Consider the following 18,468-nt stretch of genomic DNA (forward strand, 5'->3'; position numbering starts at 1 on the left):
ATTCATTCATTCATTCATTTTCATTATATTTACTTCATACCTTTTAATTCGATTTGAGCCGCACTCGCCCAATTAGGGAAGTCTATTTACAAAAATGACTTGTTTAAAAGTCACATCATGAATTATACCAGTGATTCTATAAACTAAACCATTTACAAAGGAATCAACCTTGACTTTACAATGACTATATTCGCCATCAAAGAATCCAAGAGTCATCTACGGAAACATATAAAGAAATCATTAAAACTAATATCGCAAGAATCATTAATCCAACAATCTCATGATATTCATAAACTCATCTTAGATCATCCTCAATTCAAACAAGCAACGAAAATAGCATTATATATGAACATGCCAGATCTGGAAGTGAAGACTTTAGATATCATTAAATCATGTTTCGAAATGGGGAAGAGTGTCTATTTGCCGAAATGTAATTATCATAAAACTTTAATTCGAAAACATAATCATTTAACCATGTTGAAATTATCAAGTTTTGAAGATGTATTGGAGTTGAAACCTCATGGGAAGTATAAACTATTGGAACCAACAGAGGGTGATGATGTGTTTCATGATTCTGCAGGCTTGGATATGATCATTGTCCCCGCTGTGGCATTCACCACATTAAAACAAAGAATGGGTCATGGTGCAGGGTATTACGATGAATATATATCATCTCATGTTAAGCATTTCGGAAAGAAACCTTATTTATTGGGTATTGGACTTCAAGAACAACTTGTCGATCATCTACATACTGAAGAACATGATTGGAGTTTAGATAGTATCATTATAGGTGGTGAAGATCATCGTATTATTTATTAGATTAGAGTCACCTTTGACCGTATATATATATGTGTATAAATAAACTTAACAACAAGCATCTATAAAGCTTAAACTTCTATTCAATTACCTAGTATACCAACCATGCAATTTTCTAACATCCTATCCACATTAACCCAACTATGATATTTATAAAACAAGGCTGTACCATCTCTACCAGCACATTTCATAATTTCTTCCACTCCACCAGGATGGAAATCTATATAAGGAGTGATATTGAATACTTTACCATTTATACAAGTCCAACAATCATGTTGAACTTTATGTTTCTTTAATTCATCTTTTGAAATCTTGATGATTTGAGGTGGAGGAGTATTTGCAGGGACTCCTCGTAAGATATGTTTAGGAGTCTTTCTATTCAATGCCCCCCAATCTAATGGTGAATGACCTGGCTTCAACACAACCTTACGTCGTTCTCCTAAGGATCTCTGTATTGAATTTGGAGCTGGGAATAAAGTATTGGCTATGGATTTCTTGGTTGGAGGGGTGAATGGTGATTTTGGGGTTTCTTTATCATCTTCTTCATTTATATCTTCGCCTTCCAATCGTATCGTTGGAACCGGTACATTGTCACGGGGTCCATTACCACCGTTGTTGTTCCTAGAAGCAGTGAACATATCCAGTATTGGTGTAAAGTTCTATCTTCGTAGTAATTAATAATTGACGTTTTTAGATTTGTTGCTTTTTTTTTTTTTCTGTGAAGCCGCAAAAAGAACTATATAACGAAAAGTAATTTTATTTTATTTTAAAGATAATACACACGAGAATAAAGTCTATAGGATAATAAGTAAAGATAGTAAGGAATAAATAGATAGAGTAAAGAATTATTATTATCATCATGAATGATGACGGGATTTGATTTGTTTACGTTCAACACGTTCATAATAAATCATATAAACACTTGAAGTTTCTACTAAAACTTGACGTTTCGAAACTTCAATCACATTTGAATCACTTATTCTCCAATAAGGATTCTTTATGATGGAAGGGATTTTCTTCATTTTAACTTTTGATGAAGCTTGGTCAGATTGTTTCTTATTGAATGCATCTTCAGTTAAACTAGATGCAAATGCTGCATCTATATGATTAACTGATTCATGAACTAAAAATTCAGCAGGAGTAGCTAATCCTGAATTAATAATTTCTTCAATATTGGATTCTTCGGTATTGGTTTGATAGATTATAGAAGGTTTACTACCCATTATACTTGATAATCTTCTCTTCATAGGGGTTGAACCTGTAGTTTTGATACTTGTAGTATTATTCATAAGAGTACTAGAATTCTCATCTCCATCACCACCATTAGCAGTTAAATCATAATCATCATCAATATTGATTTCGGGAGTTAATTTAAAGATATTTCCATCTTTATCCTTGGCATAAAGTGGTTTACGTTTATAACATTCATAATGTCCTTGGGTATGAGACCCTTGATGTCTAATCATAGCTTTTAATTTATATTTATAAATGTCATTATCATTGAATTTAAATTTTTTGAAATGATCTCTTAAATCATCTTCTTGAGCAGTGGAAATAGGAGCATTATTAATGGTTTTGGAGGTTGAATCTGCACTAGTTGCAGTTGTACTTGAACTATGAGGAATAGTAGTTTGAGAAGTTTTTGACCCCACTGAAGTACCTCTAGAAGATGGATTACTATCATCTTCTTTATCTTCATCTCCTTCAGGAATTTCATCCGTACTAGAAGTATTAGAATCAGCATCCACATCGTCCACTTCCTCTTCTTCCTCTTCGTCTTCTTCATTTTCTTCATTCCCCTTCTCATCAATATCTTCCCTTTGAACATCTTCATCTTCCACATCATTAAGATCATGAGTTAAAACATTAGTTGATTTAATCTCATTGAATTCAACCTGTTCTTGATTATTAATCAGGTCTTGAAAATCCTTAAGACGATCACGATATTCTTTCCCAATACTAAGATTCAAATTATCTTTGAATGATACATGACATGAATTTCTCGTAATGTCCACTCCATTAAATGATGATCTTGATAAATGAATCCCAAAAATCCGGGGTGGTTTTAAAATTTGGGTTTTCTTTATCACGGTTGAAGTTATTTGAGAAATTTGAAATCCATTTAACGTTTGAGTTTGATATTGATTTATATATGTTTCTAATAAAGTTGGTAAATCTTCATTTATACAGAAAGTTTTAAAATTTTCCCCAAAGATCTTTTTAATTTCATTGATATGATTTAATTCATCTTCATCCGTTATTGTTCGATTTAAAAGTTTTTCATTCTGGACAATGGCATCGATTCTACATTTCAAACAATTATATCCATCAATAGTTTCACTTTCATTCTGTTCGATTAAAGTATCCAATTCACATGATAATTTCTCAGGAGCATGGATGGTAATCATGGTAAATGGGGAAAATTTAGGAGTTGAAACCCCATTACATTTTGCACATTGGAATTGAGATAATAACAAACCACCAAAGGGGAATTCAGGAATAATGATTGATTGTAATAAATCATATTCATGAGGGTTTGGATTATTAATATATTTATGTAAATGTTTTATAATGAATGATAATAATTTCATGATTTTTAGATTTTCATTTTCTAAAGTTTCATTGATTAATTGAGTTAATTCATGAGCATCATGTTGAGATCTTGATATTTTAGCATTAAAAATCGATTCTAAACAATGTAAAAACGTCCATACACTTATGGTTCTTGAACTTAATTGAGTTTCTTGTAATTTCTTAATAATTTCCGCTAAAGCGAAATGTAAAGGGATGGAGAATTTTGTATTTGAATTTTTAAATTTTGAAGAAGATTCAGAATGATGATCTTTTTTATTTGATTCTTTATAAATAGTTAATTTATCTTCAATAACTTGATGAATATTAATCTTATTATCAATAATGAATTGATTTAATTTTTGGAAATTATTAATGAATTTATTCAAATAATCAGTTAACCCAGGTAATGACAGATAAGCTTGAAGGGAACTATTGGCAAAACAATCATTTCTAAGATTGATAAACCCTGTAGTATACTTATCTGGTCGTTTTGAAAACATTGGTGGTTGAGATGTGATGGATGGTGATAAGATATAATACACTACACTGAATACAATGGAACTTTGAAGGATTAATAATCGTTGTTTTCTTAAAGTTAATGAATGCCAATAATTGACAATACTATCTATAATCCCAGTGTTTGAACCAGAACCTTTAGGTATAGTTTGAAGGTTGTTTTTGTTGATGTTGATGTTGCTGCCACTTACTATTAACAATCTAATTTGATTCCAAATATCTGACATTCAAGTCGAACAGAACTGGAAAAACAATACACGTGACGCTGTCCACTAGATCAATTGGTATAACTCACCACTATAGTACAGTACACACACAGTATTAATTGATGTTGAATCAATTGGTAATGGTATCGATATCAAATTGATGTGTTGTAATTACAAGTTTCAGTTTTGGCTTAGTTCGGTAAGACTGTCTCACAATTTTTCCAGTGCAGTCCCAATTCGGTTAGCGGTTCTGGTGTTTTATTTTCTGGTGAGATTTTTCCGTCCGGGGAACCTGGAACTTGTTTTTTAAACTATAAATAACATGATAAGTTGAAGGTGGTACTAAACCTTAATTAGTTAGATGATTCTACAGTCTATAGGGTTATATTAGGGTAAATTATTTATTAGTATTTATTATATATTATAACCAAAAAAAAAAGTGTACTTGTATGTATATGTATAGGTATAAGTGTAGATATGTGTGTAGTAGTAATAATGATATTACTGATTGAAATATCAGGGTATGAATAAAGTAGAATTAGAGTAATTGGATTTTAAAAATTAATCAACTTCATGGTAGCGTAACCAATGGTAACAATTATAACATAAGCGATAATTGAACTTGGAACTCCTCTAGTTATAAATGTACCAACGGTTAAATAAGGTTTACCAAATTCATCAGTCATACAAATGGCAGTAACATTAGGGAATCCTGAAGTTGGTAAACCCATAGCTGCTGAACATAACATAGCACTGGCCATAATTAATAATCTTGGATGAGGTTCAGCCATATTATTCCCAATTTCACTAACTAATGGAATAATAATTAATGCTGCAACAGTATGACTTACAAATGTTGCCATGGTTAAAATCAATAATCCAAATGTTAATGTAACTCCAAATAACGAAAATCCTTCCACTTCATGTTGAATCGTAACTGCTATAGTGGATAATAATCCTGATGAGGCAACCGCTTTACCTAAAGCAGTACCTCCCATAGCTAACACCACAATATTCCAAGGATAATTATTAAAATCTTCAGTAGTTAATAATCCTGATCCGAAAAATAATATAATGGGTAATAAGGCAATAATACCCATTTCACCAAATATACCCGTTAATCTTGAAGCAATACACCAAAGGAAAATTGTAAAGGTTGAAACAAAGATAATATACCATTGAATACCAGTGAATTTATCATCAATGGTTCTAATAGGGACTAAATGAGTATTTCTCGTATTACAATTGAACGTAATCAATAAAAATAACCAAATGAATAATAATGATAATACACAGACTGGTAATGCAATCACAAACCATTGACCCCAACTTGGTTGAGGATCCATGGCACCAATAGCAATCATATTTTGAGGTGATGCAATTGGAGATGCCATACCTCCAACATTGGAAGCTAAGGCAATTCCTAAAATTAAAGCATTAATGAATTTAGATCCTTTTGGTAAAGTTCTTAATAAGGGTTGAATTAATGAAAAACATAATACAGGGGCAGCAACATTTGAAACCCACATTGAGGCAAATAATGCTACCGCCATGATAGTTAATAATACTACTGATGGATTTGTTCCTGCTTTTGATAAAATCCAAGTTGAAATTAATTTCGCAATATGATATTTCGATAATGCAGCTGCTAAAGTGAATCCTCCTAATAATAATAAAATAACGGAATTCCACATGGTTGATAAAATGAATTTTGATGCATCGACTGAATTCATTAATGATCCATCATCATTCTTTAATACGTTCAAACTAACAATCAATAATGGAATCAATAACGAAGTTACAAATAATGGAATGGCTTCAGTGGCCCATAATAATGAAGCACAGATTAATAATGCAAAACAATGTTTTTGAGCGTCATCACTAAAAGGGGAGAAATTTAATAAAATTAAGGTAATTGTAGAAACGATAATTAATTTTAAAATTATAGGATTAGTGATTGAAATATTAAAATTTTTTATAGATTGATTATTACTTATCGTTTTATTATTATCATTATCATTTATTTTTTCATTTCGATTATTAGCAGCATACCCTTTTCTTTCTAATCCAATCATATCTCTCCAAATGGTATTTCTTTCCCATACCACATGTTCTCTTAAATGAATGGATAATTCTGATTTGGCCACTTCTAAATCATCACCATGATTACAAATCAAGGCATATAATTGAATTAAAGAATGTAATCTATCATCAACTTTTTGAATGGTGGTAGGTTGGAAAATATATGATTTGGAAGGTAAATTATCAAGATAATCATCTTTAATATTGGTATTTAAAGATTTATCGAATTTCTTGGCTGCTTTTTTAAATCCAGTTTGATTTAAATCAATATATGATTTTAATTCTGATAAGGTAGTATATAATCCAATAATTCTTTTTCTTAATAAGATTCTTGATTCTGATAATAAAATTAATTGAGGAGGTAAATTTGATGATAATGATTCATTGAGATTATTCCAAATTTGAGATTTAGGAGATTTAAGATAATCATCAATTGATTTAATATGAACTAAAGGATTTGAAGTTGATCTACTTAATTTTTTATTAGATGAAGATTTTTTATTAGTTTTATGATTATGATGATGACTTGAATTATTACCGGAATAATTAACTAATCCATTATTTGGTCCATCATCATCATCATCGTCATCATCATCATCATCGAAATCTTCTGCTTGAGTAAATTCAGTATCAGGGTCAGTAGCAGTTATATAATTGACATCAGAAATATCGGATAAAGCTCTAGGACGAAGACCTGATTTTAAATCGTTATTAGCTTTTAAACCTAAGATAGTTGAAGTATCAACTTCTCTTTCGAAATTTTCTATATCAATAATGATTTCATCAATACTTTTAAATATAAATGATTCTTGAAATTGATAAAAATCATCAATTTTTTTTAATTCAGAATCTAAAGCAGTTATAAACACTTTACTAGGACTAAAATCATCATCAAGATTCCCGGTAGATGCATAATTTGCCGATGTGATTAATTCATCAACTTCACCTAATTCTAAATCATTTGATGCTACTCTTTGATGACGACGTCTTAAATTATCTCTTTGTAAGGAATAAATTAATTTCTTTAAAGTGGTATAAGCAATATATTTGGAAGACCATTCTGGAACAGCATTAAACTGTAACGAATGAGAAAACTTCATCTATGCTTTACTTGATATGGGGTTGGTGGAGTGGTTTTAATGAGAAAGCGAGGGGATGGTGATAGTTATTTATATCAAGGTGATAGTACAGTGAGGAGGAGGGGGGATGAAAATATTCTATGTAACAAGACAAATCAGAAAGGAGAATTAAACAATGTTGAGCGAATCTATCACAAAAGGATGATATAATATGATAAAAAGGCAGCACAAACCAAAAACCCTTTTAAATGACTGGTAACTTAAAGGTTATCTATATCGTTGTAAATTGGATTAACGTTAAACCAACTGAGGTATTTTGAGATGAATTATGATAGCAGTAGTGATTAGCTAGTACTGATGAGATTGATTCAAGATCCAGAACCACTAATGAATCACCCTTTAAAGTTGAATAAGTATGCCTTCAAACTCTTCTTTCAAACCAGTTGTTGTTCAGTGCTGTAAATACAAAAACAAAAAAAATTTACAAAATCAAAAATAAAATTTTGGTCCATTCGACACGACCCAATACAAACACAAACACCAAAATTAAATTAACCACCACTTATTAGTTATTAGTTATTAATATAAGGTGTATGTATGTTAACTGTAGTTACGATATAAAGAAGGTGAGTTGTTATTATTGTAATTTTTATTTTTATTTTTAGAAAGAAAGAAAGAAAGAAGGAAGTGTCACTATAGACAAAGTGTTTAATTTCATTTATAGTTATGATCGTAAATTATGATTTGAGACGTGTACCTTGTGGTCAACATAAACTAAAATTTTATTATATATTAAGTTAGTTAGTTAGTTTTAGTATCAACTAATACTAACACTTTATATTAAAAAGCTGTCATAAATAAAGGTCATAAGACCGTAACATTATCAGACATATTACCACATTCATTTTTGCAGAGTCGTCCTTATTAACTGTTCGTAAATTTCCGGATTAAAAATTGTCATTATTTATGTGCAGGATGTAGTTTTCTTGTCCTGTATATAGTTGAGATTTATTGATGTAAAAGTACACGACCATTACCACATAGGTATAAGGAGACACACCACTTTGGAGTAACTATAATTGTGATTGTAATTATAATTATAACTATAACTAGCTGTTCAAATTGTAAGTTAATTTAATAGATATTATAGACATCATCTGACTATAACCCATAGTCTTTTTGCCATTCACAGATTCATTTTACTGGTACTAATAGGATAATAGTTGAATTCATTGCTAGTTTCCGGTATATACGATTTCTCCACACATCTGGTTACAAATCACCCAATTCCCTTTAGACCACAACCCCCCTATACCCACCCATCACATAGTTTATATATTATTTGTTAACAATAATCACATTCATTCATATAGATATATATATCATTGTTTGTTCCTCATTGAGTTGCTTTTTTACATTTTCCTTTTCCTCTCCTTTCCTTTTCCTTTTCCTTTTCCTTTCTCTCTTCATGTTTTCAAGGAATTCAATTCAATTGATACGGAATTCATTATTAAAATCATCTCCAAAATCAATACTATCACCTCACTATTCTTATCGTCAATCAAATCAATTATTTCAATCAAAAATGCCTTTAATCACCATATCTCAATCCCTCGATGAATCATATTCCAAACATAAAATCATCCCTGATGTCATTGATGAATTCACTACTCAAGGCTTATTAACCATTGCTTATAATGATCAAGATCAAGTGGCTTTAGGTAATACTTTAAATGTCCTCAAAACTCAAAATAAACCCAAAATTCAATTCACATTAAATAGTCCCACCGTCGATGGTCAATTTGAACCCATTAAAAATAATGATAAATTCATTCTTGTCTTAACTGATCCTGATGCTCCATCTAATTCAGATCATAAATGGTCAGAATATGCTCATTGGATAATCACCGATTTGAAATTAAATGATTCATCAAGTTCTTCTTCTTCTTCAACAGAATCAAATAATGATATAAGTCATATTTTAGATTATTCAAAGGGGAAAGAAATCTTATCTTATTCCGGTCCTGCTCCACCAGCCAAAACTGGTAAACATAGATATGTTTATTTATTTTATAAACAAGATCCTGATGTAACTAATTTTCAAATTCCAAATGATAGACCAAATTGGGGTACGGGTATTCCAAGTAGTGGAGTTAGAGATTGGATTAAAAAGAATGCTCCAAAACTGAAATTATTAAGTGTCAATTTCTTTTATGCTCAACATGAAGATAATTAATTGTCTTGTTGTTCTTTCTTGTATATATTACTTCCTTTAATTGTTTTGTATCAAAAAAATTCTAAACCCTTTTTTTTATATTAATAAAAAATATAATATACATATATATTAACACATACTTCCAACTATGATCGGAATTTCCGTATAGAACTATAATCTCTAGGACTAACAACCAACCCTTTCCCCTTTTTAGCCCCTCTATAAATAGTTTCAATAATATCAATTAATTCTTGTTTATCCCGAATCATAAAATTCAATTTATTATTATTCCCCGTTCCAAAATCACACATCATATGTTTATTTCGATGGAAAAACATAATTGTAAATGGTTCCAACTGTCGATCTCCCATTTCTAATTCATACATTTGATTGAAATCAGGTACCCTATCAATATTACATAAATAAATAACAGCAAAATTTTTAATCTTTTCACTTATCAGATATAATATCTCATCTATAATCATACATTGTGATTCTTCTTCTCGGCCAAATCGGATCACTACCAATCTATCATCTTCCGATAGTATCGCTTGGTCGACATGCCAGCCTGAACGTAAATGAGGTAGGAATATGGAACCCATGATATTGTGTGGTGTAGTGTTGTGTGTTGATATTTACTCCTCTTCTCCAGTATTGATGATTTTTTTTGATTTTTCATTTTTGGTGTTTGCGGTTTTGACATTTTTTTTTTTGGTGCAAAATTTAAATGGCGGCTAAAAATTAACTTTTATTTATTAGTTATATACTTTGGAATATCACCACAAGATGAAAAGGATATTAAGAAGAAAGAGTTGGTCCTGGTCTTCAAGACGTCATGCCTTAAAAGGAAAGAACGAAATCAATCAAGAATCCATTGATAGGGAAAATGTGGAAATCTTATCATCTTCATCAACTACTACACCATTATCATCAACTTCAACTCCAACAACTTCAAATCCTCCTACTTTCACCTTACATTCAAATAATGCCATTTGTAACGTTGATATCTCCCCTTCTTCTTCCACTTCGAGTGAAGTCTCCTTAATGGAATCAGTCAAAATTAATGATAATTCGAATTTTCTTCATCCATTAAATACTATGGATTATAATCATTCTTGTTTAAGTTTAATTCCAGATGATACTGAAGAAAATATCAAAATCCCTACCATCTATGAATCCCTTATTAAAAATTCAATTATTAATCCTTTATATACCGGTATACCTGTCAATAGATTAGCTTTATTTGATAAAAGTGATCATTTAGCTTTCAAATTCCAATTAAATAATGAATTAAAATATATTGAACAGAATTATTATTTTAGATGGTTAGTATGGTATGATAAAGATAATACGAAAAAGAAGAATATTCTTAGATGTATTGAAACTTTAAGAGATTTAAATGAATTTTTACATCATGATTATAATCAATTAATTTATAAATATCAATGTCATCGATTTTTTATTACAAGATATGGAATCATTCCTAATAGAAATCAAGTACCAAATGGTTATACTCTTGAATTAAAACTTACCAAATCTAGCAATGAAGAAAGTCCAATCAGTAATAATGATTACAATGAAAATGGAACTATATTAACCGAAAGTTCAATTAAATCATTTATATGTCTTTTATGTAAAGCAATCTTTTCCAATCAAATTTATAATAGTTTAGATGATTTACAAATTTCAGTATGTGGAATAAGTTATAAATCATTACTTAATTCAATTCAAGTATCAATTTGGATATATCCCTTTGAAAATCATATTTATAATGAAGAATTCTTAATTGATCAAATTCAAATTTTAATTAAAATTTTAAGATTTAATGTATCATCAAATAATTTTGAATCATTATTTGATAAAGTTTTACTTATGAATAATAATAATAATTCAACAATAATTTTAGAATTTATTTAGATTTAGATATATAAATATATAAATTATAAACTATTCATCATTAAATGTAAATTCATGTGAATTAGTATGCAGATATTGTTCATATACAACATTTGAATTATTCACATATATTTTTTCACCAATAGTGGTACTACAGTTTAAATCAACTTTATCTGATGTAGCACAATAAAAAGTCGGTTGTGAATCAGCCATATAACGAAAGTTTTTCAATTCTTGCCATTCCTCACGATGGATAAGATTTTTAATAGCGGTAAATATAATATTTCTTGTTCTTGCTTTTACTTCCACAACACTTGGTTCATAAAATAAACGTACACCATCACCATCATCAGTATCACAACTATGAGCACCCGAAATTGAAACTGATCTTGATGCTGAAAATCCCATAGTATAACTAACTGCAAGTTTATATGATGTGATATTATAAAGATATTTAAAATCAAAAATAGGATACTCAATTTTGGGTTTAAAATATCCATTCATGGTGATATCATTACTATAATCAAATGAAACTGATCCTGATCCTCTACCAGTTGGGAATAATAAACAACTAGTTGCTGGAAGTCTACGATCATAAAATTGATTGGTTTCATTCAAATTAATTTCAACAAACACAAGATCTTCACCTCTATCCATCTTTGCTATAGTTTCTTCCTTGGTTCCATACATTATTTTATTATCGGGACCTAAATGAGTTTTAGTATCAGCAAAATAAACAAGAAATCGAGGATTGATTTCAAGTATATGTCTCAACATTTTGTCATTAAACTTATCTCGTTTGGATAATGTATAATTTGAAACATCTCCAAATCCACTATTATCATCTAAATCTTTCACCACAGTATAATCATAAGCCTTTTGAGCAGTTACAGTTGAATTACCAATCAATGATGATTCCAAATCTTGATAATCATCTTCTTCATATCTTCTAATTCTTTCAAGTGCTTCCTTTTCTTTTAAAGTTAATAATTCAAAATCAGTTGCAAATAAATCTAAATCAATAGCATCATTTCTAGATTGGAATTGTTGGTATTGAATATCAACTTCTTCATCCTTCAAATCCTTTACAATATTTTCCAATACATCATCAGTGTTGGTTCTGGGTGAAATAATTTGTGATACACTACCATTTCTCAGATTCATTTCAATAGCAGCCATTACATCCGTATTTATTCGGGGTGCAATAACTTGCGAAACACCAACCTTGAAAATGGTTAGACTAATAATTAAACACAGAAAAACTCTCATCTTTGATAGTTGTAAGTGAATAAAAAAGTATACAAAAATAATTCAAAATACATCATCTTCCCATCTATTTAAATAAAATAGAACCATTCCTCATCTCTTAAGTTGAAGCTTGGATGAATACTCTTTGTAGGGAAAGTTTTGCAATCATGATTGGGCTTGCTTAATTTTCGCACCTAACTTTCCCTTTAAGGTGAGAATTACTTGCACCAAATAAATTATGCTTACCTTCAATCTCGAACCTATAGAAAGTTGAAGAAGATTATAAGAGATGAATATGGTTGGTAGGATCAGTCATAAGGCGTTAATCGTAGCCACACCTTTCAAAACAAACAAGGAAATTTGAATGGTGTATGTAAAGCTTTAAACGCCATTCAATAGCCATCTAAAAAGTTGAGCGTATAAAAGGACTTTTTGTAAACCTGAAGTAAGCATAAAAACTTTTCTTATATTTTTACCTACATCTATACTAAATCAAACGATGACCTCTGATTACATTTACTTACCATGTAAACAGTAACTAAAACCTAAAAATTTTCTGAAGAACTCAGAGTCATCGCAAAAAGAAAAAAAATTCTTCATGCAGAACAACAAACACGAACTGTTAAACAACCATCTAAAATAGCTTCAAGACTTGGTTAAATCGATCATTGAAGGCTGAAAATGCAAAAAAAAGAAATATGCGCAAACCAGGAATCGAACCAGGGGCCCAACGATGGCAACGTTGGATTTTACCACTAAACCATTTGCGCCTATTCGTGATTTGTCTGTAGTGAATTTGTGTCACAAACAGTGGAAATAGTCCAAATTTTTTAATCAGTAAAATTTTTGAAATTTTGGCTATTGATGTAGTTATTTTATTAGTTTTTCATGTAAATATAGTCTATATTTAGCAAATAAGAGAAATTAAGCTTTATAAATATAAGTGGTGCTTGAATTAGTGTAAATTCCAGTTTTTGAAAATATTGTCATTAAAACTATGAATATCATCTTTGTAGATTCAAATATGGATGATAAAGGTCAAAGAAAATAGGCTGATACTGGAACAATATTCCCATAAAACAATCCATCAAACTAAATTAACAATATTTCTGTGTATAGATACCACTTTTAAGAGTGACCTACTTTAGAAATGATTGCAAAAATTGGGAAAGACATTTTTTGATTTAACAAATTGAAATTGAAACATTTTTTTTATTTCGCGATAAAGAAGATCTCCAACCTCAAAAAAAAATTATGTTTGAAAAATCGATGAATGAAATCGAGTTCATCGATAAAAGAACTATTATATTACTTCATCCCACACACACAGTGATTAGTTAAATATCTATACAATCTACAATGTCTAGTGGTATTACAGAAATAGAATTGGGTGTTACAGCCGATATGCACGTTCATCTTCGTGAAGGTGCCATGATGAATTTAATAGTTCCAACCATTAAACAAGGTGGGATTAAAGTTGTATATGTGATGCCTAATTTAACCCCACCTATCACCAGTATTGAAAGAGTTAAAGCTTATAAACAACAATTAGAAGCCTTAGATTCAGAAACCAAATTCTTAACTAGTTTCTATTTGAATTCAAATATCACTCCTGAATTAGTTGCTCAAGCTAGTGATGAAGGTTTAATTCAAGGTATAAAATGTTATCCAGCTGGTGTTACTACTAATTCTGATGCTGGGGTTGATCCAAATGATTTCAGTAATTTCTATCCAGTTTTCAAAGTCATGCAAGAAAAAGGATTAATTTTAAATTTACATGGTGAAAAACCATCTCCATCAAATCATAAAGAAACTGAATTTGAGCCTCGTAATGATGATGAAGATATTAATATTTTAAATGCTGAAAGTAAATTTTTACCAGCTTTATTAAAATTGCATCAAGATTTCCCTCAATTAAAGATTGTCTTAGAACATTGTACATCAAAGGAATCAATTGAATTAATCAGACATATAAATAAAGATAAAACATCTAACGATGAAATCTTTGTGGCTGCTACTATTACAGCTCATCATTTATATTTAACCATTGATAAATGGGCAGGTAATCCTATTAATTACTGTAAACCAGTAGCTAAATTCCATCAAGATAAGTTAAGTTTAATTGAAGCTGCTACTGGTGGTGAACCATGGTTTTTCTTTGGTAGTGATTCTGCTCCTCATCCTATTGAATTAAAATGTGTTTATCAAAATGTTTGTGCTGGAGTTTTCACTCAATCATTTGTATTAAGTTATTTAGGAGAAATTTTTGAAAAATTTGATAAATTAGACAATTTAAAGAAATTCGTTAGTGATAATAGTTTAAAATTTTATAATTTATTAGATGATAAACCATTATTATCATCTGGTAAATCAGTATGGTTAATTAAGAGAAAAATTCAAATCCCAAAACTTATAAGTAACTCTGAAGTCAAAGTTGTCCCTTTCAAAGCCGATGAATCATTGAATTGGACCGTTGAATGGAGAGATACAAATTAGGAAGTTTCATCCCCACACGTTCTCTAGCCTCTTCCTGCCTTTTCGGCTTCTTCATCTCATTCTGTTAATGTTCAACTTGGCAGCAAGGCATTTACTAATGGGACAAAAAGCTTAATTAAGCTCACATGATGAGAATGCATTAAATGAAATGTGACAGTATTTAGAAATAAACAGACAAATATAGTAACAAAAAAACAAAGAAATATAGAAAAATTTAATAGTTTAATTTTAACCGAATGCATGTAGTTTAATAAAGATGGTTTCATAAAGAACGTTTATCGGCTTTGCTAATAAACCTATATCATCACAAATTGAAGTATTAGCTTAAATGAAAGGTAACAAAATCAAAAAGTAACGTGAACGGAATAAACATGTGGGACCCCGATAAAAAAAATTGTATGTGACATCAAATTTTTAGCAGCTAAACCGAAATGAGAGAGATGAGATGAGCTGGGTTGGGATGAGATGAGATTGGAATGGTCTAAAACTAGATACATTCGTATAGTTCATGACTTAGATTGTTTGTTTAATTTACGGAATTGTCGTTTGGACTTAAACAATAAAACGTTTAAACTAAAAAAATAATAATAGTAGATATAGGTGAAACAAACAAACAAAAAAACAAACAAACTTTACCGTTCGTACATAGAATGTACTCGTGCGCTTTTAGAGGACCATTACTTAACCGCGTTAGCATCGAGGGTGGTTTCAATATCCTAAAACTGATAGAGGGAGGGGAGGAAGTATGGAAAAGTGAATGTTTTTGATTGCAAATATTTTTTAAAGCACAAGCACTAAAATAAAAAAACAAATTAAAAAAAGAAATAAATTCTTAAAAAAAAAAAAAAAAATTTAAAAAAAAAAAATAAAAACATGGGGTGTAAGACTTAACTTAGGAAGAACCAAAAAAAAAAAGGCCCAGTAACTTAACAAGGCAGTTGTTCCATTTTTTTTTTTTTTACTGACGACTGGCTAAGCTAGCAACCCCCCAAAAAAGGTACCCACGTTTCTGCCTAAACAGTTACAACTGCTAAAGTCCCTTCCTTCATGTTATTGTAACTCGTTAAATGGGATCCAAGACAATTTTGCATTTTTGATCTTTAAATGACAATAGATATAAGAAATAAAACAAAGACTGTGTATAATTAGTGAATGAAAGAGAAAGCTTATTTAAACAGAATAACGATGCAAGATATGAATGAAAAATGTGTAATGTGTGATTAATTGTAAACTGAAGGTCTGAATTGATAATTGAAAGATAAAGAATGTGTATAATTATAGTTTTAATTGTATAATTTTCTGAGGCAAGTTTAGAGAGGGTTAAGCTAAAAAAAAAAATGGAATTTTTGAAGATAAGGGACATGACATTTTATCAAAACCTTTTTGCGCAAATGTAGTATCAATCTATCAAATATATTAATAATATTTACAAATATTATAAGCATTCATTCTCTAAAGAATAATTGATAGGAATATTTTTATCAAATTAGACTAAAATAAATCTTAACCGAATTAAACTAATTGAACTAATGAAACTTGAATTAAGCGCATAACCAAGCATGGTAAATCATCATATGTTATCGTTTAATAAGATGTAACAATCAAAGGTTCGTAATTGAAATAAGTTCGTAACAGCACATAAAAGTATAATGGTTAATGTACTGCCTTAAACTTATCACGTTGTCGTTCCGCTGGGATAAACTGAGATTAATTACAAGGCTATCGACTAATATTGGATTACGATCTTGTGGTAAGTATCCAAAATTAGGAAAAATTAACCTGGATTAAAGGGATAATTAATCTTGAAACAGATGCGGTGAGATAAAAAGAATGAGGAGACTTTAAAGAGAGGAGAGGCAAAGTGGAGACCATGATATACTAGAACAAGGAAGATGAATATGAAATAGAGGTATGTTTAAACTTTTAACAGTGATTGTTTGTTTCAAATCGTGGGTTGTAAACTAAATAATAATCAAAAAGGCATGGCTTTCATTTTACAACTTGGATTTGCACCAATTAGGAAAGTTTAAGGGGATCTGGGAACGCGCTTCCGAATTAGGCAGGATCAAGAGCGGACAATATTTTTTTTTGGTTGGTTGGTTTAAAATTGTCAATTTGCCCATTAATATAGAGTTTATTTTGCCCACATGTAGTAACAAATATGGGGACCATTACTGATGATTGACTATCATAAGTAAACAACGTAACAAAATCAACGGTAATGCTAAACCTTAGATAAACCTCAGATTAAAGATATGGAGAAGCGTAAAATAAAGGGGGTTTAGTTTATCTTATCTTATCTCTTCTCTTCTCATGTAAATTATTTAAAACCGGAAAAAAGTGATAAAGTCTTGTGACCATTAACCAAATATAGGCAAAATAAAAGCTTCTGTTTATAAGTAAATAATAATTAGTGAATGTTGATGTATGGAAATATGTCATTGTCAAAATTCAATATTATTATTAGACAAACAGAACGAACAACCCTTTAATTATAACCTTTTAATTTAACTTAAACTACTTTCAATTTGACCCACGTTGTCGAAAAAAAAAAAAGGTTGAAAACGCTAACAAAAATTCGATATTATATAATAAATTACGTAAGAAAAACACAAGACTGCATACAAAGGATTGATTTCTAAACCAAAAAACAAAAAAAAGAAACAAACAAACAATTAAATAATAATAACCTGAAATGAATTAAATAAAATAAAAAAAGGAAAAAAAAGACGAAATAATCTTAGTTACAACGGTAATAACAGACAACTAGCATAAACAGTAAGTAAGTAACAAGTAAATAGAGAACGTGTGATGGCTTTAAAGTTGTTAGTTCTGTTTATTTGTTTGTTTGTTACAAGTTCTACGATTTTTTTTTTTATTTTGTGCTTATTGTATCAATATACGGTTGAAGTAAAGCTTTTGTAAAATTTTTTTTTAAAATTGATTTTTTTTTTAAAGCCATTTGATGTGATGGATGTCACATTAATTACCATTTTATTAAAATTAGTACGTAGATTATCCTCGTTTGAAGATGGTTGGTTGGTTGGCTCGCTAGCTCGTTAGTTAATTCAATAATTCAATAATTGAACTTAGCCGCTCTCATCAATTCTCATCAATTAAAGCCCAACTCATCTCTACCATTGATCCCCATACCTAACATAAAACAAGGTTTATCGGCCTACCTGCCTACCTGCTTGACTAGCCTCTGAATTATAATATCAAGAGATTAACTATAACTCACACCATACTAAAAAAAGATTTACCGACCCCATATTAAACTAACTAACTAGCTATGATTATTACCACTTTAAGACAAAAATAAAAAAGTTTTGATTTCAGT

General features: G+C 29.9%; 9 protein-coding genes and 1 non-coding gene across 10 annotated transcripts; 4 read left to right on the forward strand and 6 right to left on the reverse strand. All coding sequences in view use genetic code 12, as the record gives it.

The window, feature by feature from the left end:
* The first annotated feature begins 62 nt into the window (after positions 1-62).
* DFJ63DRAFT_22579 (5-formyltetrahydrofolate cyclo-ligase) lies at positions 63-859 on the forward strand. The gene has a single exon (XM_064904228.1). It carries the CDS (start codon positions 181-183, stop codon positions 817-819), a length of 639 nt encoding a protein of 212 aa, XP_064764763.1. The 5' UTR covers positions 63-180; the 3' UTR covers positions 820-859.
* On the reverse strand, positions 828-1,583 carry DFJ63DRAFT_23587 (uncharacterized protein). Its single transcript, XM_064904270.1, has one exon. The coding sequence runs from the start codon at positions 1,452-1,454 to the stop codon at positions 900-902; it is 555 nt and encodes a 184-aa protein (XP_064764764.1). The 5' UTR covers positions 1,455-1,583; the 3' UTR covers positions 828-899.
* DFJ63DRAFT_316702 (putative ubiquitin-specific protease) lies at positions 1,504-4,501 on the reverse strand. Its single transcript, XM_064906722.1, has one exon. It carries the CDS (start codon positions 4,131-4,133, stop codon positions 1,674-1,676), a length of 2,460 nt encoding a protein of 819 aa, XP_064764765.1. The 5' UTR covers positions 4,134-4,501; the 3' UTR covers positions 1,504-1,673.
* PHO91 (Pho91p) lies at positions 4,502-7,294 on the reverse strand (the record flags this gene model as incomplete). Its single annotated transcript, XM_064905413.1, has 2 exons — positions 4,502-6,642; positions 6,733-7,294. The coding sequence occupies 2 exons, from the start codon at positions 7,292-7,294 to the stop codon at positions 4,667-4,669; spliced, it is 2,538 nt and encodes an 845-aa protein (XP_064764766.1). The 3' UTR covers positions 4,502-4,666.
* Positions 7,295-8,741: 1,447 nt separating this feature from the next.
* Positions 8,742-9,509, forward strand: TFS1 (Tfs1p; the record flags this gene model as incomplete). The annotated part of the gene is made up of 1 exon (XM_064907759.1): positions 8,742-9,509. The coding sequence occupies one exon, from the start codon at positions 8,742-8,744 to the stop codon at positions 9,507-9,509; it is 768 nt and encodes a 255-aa protein (XP_064764767.1).
* Positions 9,510-9,634: 125 nt separating this feature from the next.
* On the reverse strand, positions 9,635-10,090 carry DFJ63DRAFT_282128 (U4/U6-U5 snRNP complex subunit; the record flags this gene model as incomplete). Its single annotated transcript, XM_064904629.1, has 1 exon — positions 9,635-10,090. The coding sequence occupies one exon, from the start codon at positions 10,088-10,090 to the stop codon at positions 9,635-9,637; it is 456 nt and encodes a 151-aa protein (XP_064764768.1).
* A 92-nt stretch (positions 10,091-10,182) lies between these two features.
* On the forward strand, positions 10,183-11,405 carry DFJ63DRAFT_338260 (uncharacterized protein; the record flags this gene model as incomplete). The annotated part of the gene is made up of 1 exon (XM_064908661.1): positions 10,183-11,405. The coding sequence occupies exon 1, from the start codon at positions 10,275-10,277 to the stop codon at positions 11,403-11,405; it is 1,131 nt and encodes a 376-aa protein (XP_064764769.1). The 5' UTR covers positions 10,183-10,274.
* A 30-nt stretch (positions 11,406-11,435) lies between these two features.
* DFJ63DRAFT_310584 (uncharacterized protein) lies at positions 11,436-12,653 on the reverse strand (the record flags this gene model as incomplete). The annotated part of the gene is made up of 1 exon (XM_064905618.1): positions 11,436-12,653. One exon carries the CDS (start codon positions 12,651-12,653, stop codon positions 11,436-11,438), a length of 1,218 nt encoding a protein of 405 aa, XP_064764770.1.
* A 678-nt stretch (positions 12,654-13,331) lies between these two features.
* DFJ63DRAFT_t24 lies at positions 13,332-13,402 on the reverse strand. Its single transcript has one exon. It is a non-coding gene; the product is annotated as a tRNA-Gly (tRNA).
* Positions 13,403-13,917: 515 nt separating this feature from the next.
* URA4 (dihydroorotase) lies at positions 13,918-15,370 on the forward strand. The gene has a single exon (XM_064906723.1). It carries the CDS (start codon positions 13,992-13,994, stop codon positions 15,126-15,128), a length of 1,137 nt encoding a protein of 378 aa, XP_064764771.1. The 5' UTR covers positions 13,918-13,991; the 3' UTR covers positions 15,129-15,370.
* The last annotated feature ends 3,098 nt before the right edge of the window (positions 15,371-18,468 follow it).

The sequence above is a fragment of the Scheffersomyces coipomensis genome (genome assembly GCF_036884675.1).
Source record: "Scheffersomyces coipomensis strain NRRL Y-17651 chromosome Unknown DFJ63scaffold_1, whole genome shotgun sequence".
NCBI classification, from domain to species: domain Eukaryota; kingdom Fungi; phylum Ascomycota; class Pichiomycetes; order Serinales; family Debaryomycetaceae; genus Scheffersomyces; species Scheffersomyces coipomensis.